Below are 9,351 nucleotides of genomic sequence, written 5' to 3'. Positions count from 1 at the left end.
TAATGGTGATATTACTTGACTATCTTTTGAAAGCATTAGATTGGAGTCACATGATGCATTTGGCAGCTTTTCTTCATCGTCAGTTGCCACAGGCACAGACTCTATATTAAAATTATTTCCATCTTGCTTTTGTTCATCTACTTCCTTAGGTAGTGTATTGCCTGAGCCAGACTGCAGAAAGGCCTTGTCTGTTTTGAAAAATGGGAAGATTGATTGGTGTCTTCTAGCTTCTTTTTGTTCCCTTTGTTTTACCTCCTTACATTTCTGACTGCCTTATTTGTATTTATAGCTAGACATGGTGCGTGTGTGTGAGAAAGTGAAAGAAATGTCCCTTCCTTCCAGGCACTAACCCTATCCCTGTTTCAGTTCTCTGTGCAATGTTTAGACCACCAGGCCTAACTCATTACTTACTTTTGGGCCTGTAAACCCTACCAGCAACACTATGGCTTCCACTGTCCCTGGGATCAATGTCCCTAGTTATATTGTTAAGAAGGATGTGGATAACCTCAAGAGGGTCCAGAAGAAGACCACTCGTATGGTTAAGGGTTTATAGGCCGAGCCCTATCAGAAGGGACTGACAGACCTGGCCCTCTTCAGCCTCTGCAAGAGAAGGCTGAGAGGTGATCTTGTGGCTGCCTGTAAATTAACTAGGGGCACGCAGCAAGGAATCAGAGATGCTCTGTTCACCAGGGCGCCTCTTGGGGTAATAAGGAACAATGGTCACAAACTGACAGAGAGCAGATTCAGGCTAGACATCAGGAAAAACTTCTTCATGGTAAGGGTGGCCAAAACTTGGACTGGGCTTCCAAGTGAGGTGGTGCTCTCTCCTACCTTGCAGGTCTTTAAGAGAAAGTTGGATAGGCATCTGGCTGGGGTCATCTGACCCCAGCAGTCTTTCCTGCCCAGGGCAGGGGGTCGGACTCGATGATCTGTTGAGGTCCCTTCCAACCCTAGCATCTATAAATCTAAGAATATTGGCAGACAGCAAGTTTGCACATCTACACGTGTGCATGCTTACTGCTCAGTAAAAACACCTAATCATGAGTAAATTTGATACCTGCAAATGTAGGTATCAAATTTACTTGCATTAGTTACTGCACACTAATGCATGTGTAGGCGCCACCCGGGGGCAAATTTGCTCCCAGGTCAGCTTGGCCACTAGGGGGCTGGCCTGAGGCTAGCCCTATGGCTCTGGACTGGGAGCCTCTCCTGCCCCAGGGCTGGGCTGTCTCTATGGCAGCCCCTGCCACAGGCCTTTAAAAGCCTGCAGGCATTTTGAGCCCTGGGGCACACCAGTAGGGACCCTGAGAGAACTCCAGGTCCCTGTGTCAACTTGGGCAGGCTGCAGGCCAGTTGCCCCAGCCTGCTAGCCCCCTGGCATCACTGCCTGGCATCTCAGTGCCATGTGCCTGCCTTGCCTGTGCTGTCCAGGCCAGCAGGGCGCTGCAGCCTGCTGCAGGGTGCTGTAGGCTCCAGCCAGGCCTGCTAGCATCCAGGTCCAGCTGCAGTCTGCTTCTGGATGCCAGGGCCAGCTTCACCTACCCGCAGTCCTCCCTCAGCAGCCTGCCCTGAACGTGTAGGTCCTGTAGGGCATTGCCTCAGCTGTGTGGCTGCAGGACACTATCCAGGCCTGGCAGCACAGGGACAGCTGCATGGTGACCCATAGAGCCAACACCTGACCCCCCATGGAATCCTCCTTACCCATGCCCATGCCTGTACCCATGCCCACCACCCAGGGCCCCAACTGGTTGCAGGAGAAGACTGGTGATCTTGTGGCACTGTGAGGCGAGACAGAGGTGCAGTACCAGTGTGAGTGGGGCAGGTGCTCCAACACCCATGTCTATGATGTGCTGTCAGGCTGGATGCGGGAGAGTGGGCACAACCACTTGGCACATAAAGATCAAGGCCTTGCAGGGACAGTGGGTGGCCATCAACAGCCACAACTGTCAGTCAGGGAGTGCCCATAAGTACATGCCCTTTATGCAGCAACTGATGGAGATCCTTGCACCTCAGGATCCTTGCACCTCAGGATCCTTGCATCCCTTTATGCAGCAACTGATGGAGATCCTTGCACCTCAGGATCCAGGCCACAAGTATGCTGTCTACACCAGTAGGGGTGGCCTACCTGAGCTACTGCCCCAGGTTCCTTTGACCCCAGCTGACTTCCTGCCCTTGGGGCAGGCGGCTGGAGTCGATGATCTCCTGAGGTCCCTTCCAGCTCTAATGTCTATGAAATCTATGAAGCTGGGGCCCTGCTAATGCGCCAACTCTGCCAGAGGAGGACGCAGAACAGGACCCTCCTCCTGGATTGCCTGGTCATAGTGTTGGAGGATCACTGGCAGACACTTGGGCCTGGCAGGTGGAGAATGTAACCCACCAGGACGGGTGGCAGGTGGAGGACGTGGCCTGCCAGAACAGGTGGTGGGCAGAGGACGTGGCCTATGAGGAGGCACAGGACCGGTACAAGAAGGTGTGGAACTGGGTGGACAGGGATTTCTGGGCACAGATTCTGGCCATGGAGCATGAGCAGCTGGAGACACTGAGAGAGCAAACCGCAGTCCTGGCCAGGGCAGTGCAGGCCACAGATGATGACTGCCGGGTGCTGCATACCATTCTGGCCCTGTGTGGCGGGGCACTGATACTGCCTGCCATTTTAAGAACTGGGCCAGGGAGGGGCAGGTGACCAGATGTGGGTGGTCATTTTAAGGCCCAGCTCCCTGAGCTGAGGGCAGTTTGTGATCAGCCAGCAGAGGAGAAACAGGGAGTGCTGGAGGAGGTGGTCCGCCAGTGCCTCACACACCCAGTGCCCTGGCCCCCAGTGGCAGGTGCACAGCTCTTCTGCACCTTGGCGGGGGGGGAGGGGCTGCCACTGTTGCTGTCGCCACAGGTGGTGCTCCCGCCTCCACGTGTCCTCTGCCTACTGTGCCTCCTCTGTCCAGGCCTCATGGAAGAGCTCACCCTGGGCCTCACAGATGTTACGTAGCACCCAGGCTGTGAAGATGACCTGGGGGAGATTGTTCTCAGTGAATCTGAGGTGGGCAGTAAGGGTGCACCAGCAGCTCTTGAGGTGCCCAAAGGTGCACTCCACCAGGACTTGGGTCCAGCCCAAGCAGTGGTTAAAGTGGGCCTGGCAGAGGTCTAGCTGGCTGGTGTAGGGGTGCATGAACCAGAGCAGGAGTGGGTAGGTGGGGTCCCTGATGACCAAGGGTGGGACTGCCATGGCACCCAGCTGCAGGTCCAGCACCCCTGGTGTGAAGCAGCTGCTCTGCACCAGAGCTGGCAGGCCAGAGTTCCTGAAGAAACAGACGTTGTAGGTGTTGCCTACCCAGCTGGCGCTCACATACATGAAGGCCCTGCAGCGGTCCACAACAGCCTGCAGCACCATGGAGTGAAAGCCCTGCCCGGCTGTAATAGGGATAGTCTTTGTGGGACAGGCAAGTGATGGGGATGTAAGTCCTGTCCAGGGTCCCAATTCACTGGGGGAAATCCAGGGCACAGAACACAGCCATCACTGCCAGGGGGTCGCGCATGTGGAGCATGGTGTCTGCCAGCACATCCTGAAGGGTGCCACACACCTCCAGGACTGCCCCCCCAGTGGTGGCCTTGCCCACACCAAACAGGTTGCCGCTGTACAGAGGCTGTTGGGTGTGGCCAGCTTCAGCAGGGTGAGGGCCAGCTGGGTGTCTGCAGGGATGGGTGAGCACATGGTGGTGTCCTGCCACTTCAGGTGTGCCTGGAGCTGCTCCAGGAGATCCTAGAAGGTGTCCCAGGGCATTCAGAATGCCTCTAGTCACTGCTTGTCATCCCAGGTATGCTGGATGACATGCAGCCACCAGTCCTGGCTGGGCCAGAGGGCCCAGAAGTGGCATGGCTGGACACTCATGAGGATGACAGCGGTCCCAGCAGTTGCTTTCTGGAGCCCGTTGTCAGTGTCACTGATGGGGTCTAAGGCAGGCAGATGGGATTGAGGCAGCAGGTGTGCAGCAACGGCCCTGGGATAGTATGCGGCAGGTAGTTGCTGGACATGGGGGAGCTGGGAGGGCCCAGACAGCCATGAGCAAGGTGGCATTTGGTGCGGTGGGCCAGCAGGGCCAGCAGGAGTGCTGGTCATTGCTGCCAGGAGAAGGGGCTGGAGCAATCATGGCATGGGGAGGCACAGGCATCGAGGACAGTGCTGCCATGTGCTGTTACTGTGCTGGGCATGCTACTCCCGGCCAAGGAAGGGGCTGGCCACAGAGCAGCATGTGGGCCTGGCTTTTGAAAAGGGCTGCCAGCTGCTGCCAGTTGCAGCCAAAGCCTGGAGCTCCCCTGGTGGTGACAGGGGTCCACTGCAGGACCCCAGGAAGTAGCGGCAGATTGGCAGCAAATCTGCTGCTGCTTCCCTGCACATGTAGATGCCTGCCTGGCATCATTTACTCATGAGTAAATTACTCATTTCTGCTTCCATTGAACTAAATGACAAAATTCCTACTGATTTCCCTAGAAGAAGGCCTGAAATGTCTTGAGTAAGGTAATTATCAGTAAGAAAATGAAGACCAAGAAACATTTCAGGTACAGGATTGTAGGATTTATCAACTATAAGAGATTACTTAAAATATCAAATAATGTTTAAAATTCTTAAAAATATGACATTTTTAAATTTACATTTAGGAACAATGATTTATTTTCTGTTAATAATTGTCATTCATGTTCTGAACTTAGTATAAACACTATATGCCAGAAGGCTTGGCACTGATCAGAGCCCTCAGAAACAGTGCTGAAGATCTGAATTTGGCAGGAAGCTCAGCAGAAACTGAAGGAATATGTAGAGGGAACAAAGCTTTGGTGAAGGTCTTTCCAAATCAATCTCAAATGTAAAGGGACCAATAGGGTGGTGATGCCCTCATATCTTACAATCTAAGTTAGGTGACCCTGGTAAGCTCTTGAATAGGAAACTTTCAAATTTAAAAAAAAGTTGAAGAAAATTAGTGGTTCTATCCTTAGAATTTTCTTTGGTTTTACATTCCAGCATGCACATAACTCTGAAATTAAGGGGAATTTTGTGTACTGATTTTGTATTGGGACGATGGCTTAATGTTCAGAGGAAAATCAAGACTGATGATATATATTTATGTTTCTGTCAGTGCATGTGTTTATCCTTAGTACACACCCATTTAACTTGAGAAGGGTCTGTCTAGCCATGTGACTGCATCTCACTGTGGTGTGCTGAAGGCTTACCTTTCCTGAGGTATATACTTTTCTGTTAGTTTTAGATTGCTCATCACTTTTCTTCCATAATTCATATGCTTAGAGTAACAGTTAAACAACATGTTTGCAAAGCAATGAAGTATATAGAATACATATTTTATAAATATTTTGGTGGGACTTGTGTTTAATGTATATGGATTGCTGCTATACTTCTACCTTAAAGACAGAAGACCTTTTGATCTATCCCCGCCAATCAAGGACTTTTGATCAGCACAAAATACATGAAAGCATTTTAAAACTGCAAGGAGTGGGGAAAAAAGACAATGGGCTCTGAGCCTGGATGTTAATTCTAGAGAGCAGTGATACATTAAAATAACCTACAAACCAGGCAGGCAGCAGGACCCAGCTGCAGTAACAATCCCTACAGACTATGTCATCATATTCTATCAGAAAATACGAGAGGAACCCAGTGAAAAGCAAATTCACTGTCCTGCACATCCACAGCTGATTACAGAGGCTCTGAATAAAAACAGGTAGGTCGTATATATCATTGACTGCAAATTTTTTAAGATAAAGTTTTTATTGGGCAGAAGAGGCTGATGTAAGAGTATGCATGGATATTTGTAGATTATGTGGGCAGTCTGACTACTGAAAGTAATGTAATACCTATCTGAAAAAGAATAAATGCCAAGAAGGAGAGGAGCGGATTTTGGTTTTCAGAAGATGCATACATCAGAGTAATAGGATGAACCTGAAACAGCCAGGGATAAAAAAAATAGGAGCTAGAAGGCCTCTTCTGCCTCTTTAGTGTCTGTTATATCAAGGTAATTTGCATCATCACAGATCCTCACAGGAGGTGAGAGGCTCCATACCAGCTATGAACTGACTGCCCAAAGGAGTTTTCCATCTATCGACTCCTCTGTGAAATCCTATGAAATATGAACTTTCCTGTCTTCTCAGGAGAACTTTTATAATCTTTTCTCCAATGCCTGATGAAGGGTATTTGTGCCCAAAAGCTTGCAATTAAATTTTTTTTTTTTTTGCTAAAATCTCGTTGGTCTAATAAAAGATTTCCTCTCTACTAGAAGTCTTGGTTGCCTTTTCCTTTAGACCAATATGGCTACAACCTGGATATCTGTTATATTAGTGACATTCACTATAACGTTTTGTACTAATTATTAACACATTTAATCTTCTCAATATTTCTACACTGTAGTGCTACTTAACAATCTAACAGAGAAATAATTAGAATGAAATAATCTTAAGACCATTTTGAGTCAGAAAAAAGCCAGTATTCTATTTTCCTTAGGCAGAATTGATAAGGAATAGTACCTGCTTTCAAAATTCTTGGGTTCAGTTCAGTTCATGGTATTTCACTGAAATCACAAACTCATAATGAAGATGAAAAACATGCCCTTCATTCTAAAAGAGAAGCATGAATTAAGTGTTTACTTTTTGACAGCATTATAAGATAGTGAGTGAAGAAAATAACATCAATGCAAATTATTCCACAAAGCGTTATTAAAAATGCATTCAAATTGGCATTTATCCAAATAGTACCACTTGCACTGAAAGCTGATTGAGGAACCAGTGAAATAACTACATGTAATGTATCCTACTGGGGAGTGGAATGGCATCTAGTAAAGTCCAGTCTGAACTGGTAGTGAATGCAAAAACCAGTAAGGAGTAAAATAATATGAAGGGCCTGAGTAGGAGGAAATATCTAAGTATCAATTTTAGATAGTCCTAGGATGTCTATCACTGTGACATCTACATGAAAAAGCACAACGAACCTTATCTTGAAAAAAATGCAAACTAAAACTCACTCAGAAAAATATTAGGCCCAAGACTTTAGGGGAAGATGTTAAAAGAATTGAAGCAGTGTGTTGCTTAATCTTCTAGTCCAGGGGGCCAGGTGAGTGGTTCAGGGCTAGTGTGCAGGCTGGATCCTATAGGTGAGGACAGTCTGCAGGCTGGATCCACCATGGAGGCAATGTGCAGGGTTAATCTGCGGGTGCAATCTGGCATCCCAATCTGGCCCTGCATGCCAGATATGGCCACAGAGTGACCCTGTGTTCAGGCCCGGCCCTGCATGCCATGATTATGTCCAACTAGATTACCTTACAGTTAAGTTTCACTGGGTAAAATATAAAGGTGATGTAAACTGTAAAGTTAAGCAAGAACTAGTTTAAGCAGATCTATAGTAATGCAACACAGATGTTAAAAGGATCCAGAATACTGTATGCCAGTTATCAATATTACCCAAACCCCACCTGCTTTCCCAGACTTCAAATATAAAAAAGAACTTTTCTTTTCTCAGCAGCAGTTCTCTGAAGAATGGCTCTGAGTGACCTCCTCTACCCAGACAACCCAAAGAGACGGCAAGAAGTGATCCGGCTGCACCAAGAGCTGCTTGACTGCATGTCAGTTAACTTCCTTGCCACCAATGAACTGATTGGCGTGCTGAATGCACATTTGGGGTGTTCGATTGCCCACATCCAGATGAGAAAGACTGGCACCATTAAGGAAAACTGTGACATTATCATCCAAGCCATGGGTGAGATTCAACAGGAAGTCAGGAAGATTGACAAAGAAATGAAGGAAAAACTGGATCCAATGCTGTACCAAAAACTTTGTGATATCAAAGAGCCGGAGGTGGGGAAAATAGCAATAGCACACAAAGTTTTTTCAATTATTCTTGGGGAAGCTACTTCCACTGCTGGTCTGTTAGCTGTGAAACTAATTGGCTCAAATGTTATAACCAATACCGTTAGCAAACTGGTCACTCTGCTTGCCCAGATTGGTGCTTCTGTTCTTGGAGGTATTGGAATTGCTATTCTTGGGCTAGGCATTGATGTGGTCCTCCAGGCCATCCTAGGAGCAGTTGAGAGGGATCAGCTGCTGGCCTCTGTTAAAAGTTATGAGGATCACCTGGCTGAATTTAAGACAGCCTCAGAAAAATATTCATGTGCCATAAATGAAGCAACTTCAATAGTGAAACATAAAACTCAGTGAATGGCTTTTTAAGTTGTCTCTAGTTGTCACAATGACAGAATTTACTAGATGTAAGAATCAAACCAGTTCATGTACACTTTGATCCTTCATGGTTGAGCAAACTTTTTTCTTTAACTTCAGGCATTTTTTGAGGTGGCACCAGGGATAGCTCAAAGAGTTGGAACTGAGCTCTTTCAATAACTGATTCAAGCCCACTTCAGAAAAGTAGTATATGAAAGTACCTGCTTCTGGTGTTTGCTGAGATTATGGGAAATAAAATGGTCATTCCTAATCTAGTAAACTAGTGGTCAAGTAGCTGCAGAAGATAAAATCATCATCATGCCTAACTCTAATTCCCAGGTTCTGGAGAGATGCCAGTAGCTGAATAAAGGTCAGATCTACACTAGAAACTTTTGTCGATACAATAATGGTTTAAGAGTGTGATTTTTATGATGTTTATTTTTTATTGACAAAAGCCTGAGTGGAGATGCAGATACACTGAAAAAGAAGGTGGGCTTTTCTTGTGTCAGAATCTCCACATTTGGAGGGTTACTGGTATTGCAACTTTTTTCTGGTGCATACTAGACCTAATCTTGATATACAGGATTCCCCTCTCATGGTCATCTGTCAATGCTTTGACTCTGTATCTATGAAGCCACCCAGTGCCCTACTTAAAATGAACTCTAATCCTGACAGAGTTGTGGTTTGAAAAATATGTGCGCACACAATTTAAGCTCTACAGTTAAGAGATGAAAAGAAGGTTCCAGCATTCCAGAGATTCTATGGGCCCAATCATGAAAACACACGTGCAATTAATATTGTGCATACATGCAGTTCTTCTGGGTTAAACGGATCTACATCCAGGCAAAAGTGCTTGCAGGACGACTGGCCTACAAGGACATGCTATTTTCTTTTTTTTAAAGTGATTAATGGATGAGTGATATGGGATGGTAGTGGGCTTGTTCAATATATTCACAGCCTGTAAAACATCACAACACAAATACTACAAATCTAAATGTGCCTAGTTTGGAAACAAACGGTTAGAGCAAAGAGTTTGATTTGTATGCCCCTTCTCTGAGACACACTGAAGTTTGGTTTTTTTTGGCTATGTTATTTGAATAAAAATTGTAATTTTAAAAATATATTAAACCTGTACCATATTAATTTTGA

The 9,351-nt window shown here is 46.6% G+C and overlaps 2 protein-coding genes across 3 annotated transcripts in view; one reads left to right on the top strand and one right to left on the bottom strand.

The window, feature by feature from the left end:
- LOC109295856 overlaps window positions 1-6,649 on the bottom strand; it is an 11,478-nt gene extending 4,829 nt beyond the window's left edge. The window contains exon 1 of the mRNA XM_019514952.1: window positions 6,520-6,649. The gene's annotated coding sequence lies outside the window, so the exon portion shown is untranslated. The remainder of the gene's footprint in view (window positions 1-6,519) is intronic.
- SMCO3 (single-pass membrane protein with coiled-coil domains 3) lies at window positions 4,728-9,351 on the top strand. Of its 2 annotated transcripts, none has more exons than XM_019514954.1 (2): window positions 4,728-5,720; window positions 7,511-9,351. In XM_019514954.1, the coding sequence occupies exon 2, from the start codon at window positions 7,525-7,527 to the stop codon at window positions 8,200-8,202; it is 678 nt and encodes a 225-aa protein (XP_019370499.1). In that variant the 5' UTR covers window positions 4,728-5,720; window positions 7,511-7,524; the 3' UTR covers window positions 8,203-9,351. The 2 variants fall into 2 exon arrangements, with proteins under 2 accessions (XP_019370499.1, XP_019370498.1); XM_019514953.1 differs by having other exon boundaries at window positions 7,508-9,351.

Source organism: Gavialis gangeticus, unplaced genomic scaffold (assembly GCF_001723915.1).
Source record: "Gavialis gangeticus isolate Ggan-Ray unplaced genomic scaffold, GavGan_comp1, whole genome shotgun sequence".
Lineage (NCBI taxonomy): Eukaryota > Metazoa > Chordata > Crocodylia > Gavialidae > Gavialis > Gavialis gangeticus.
The sequence above is the reverse complement of the archived record's forward strand: the minus strand, read 5'-3'. Positions and strand labels throughout refer to the sequence as shown.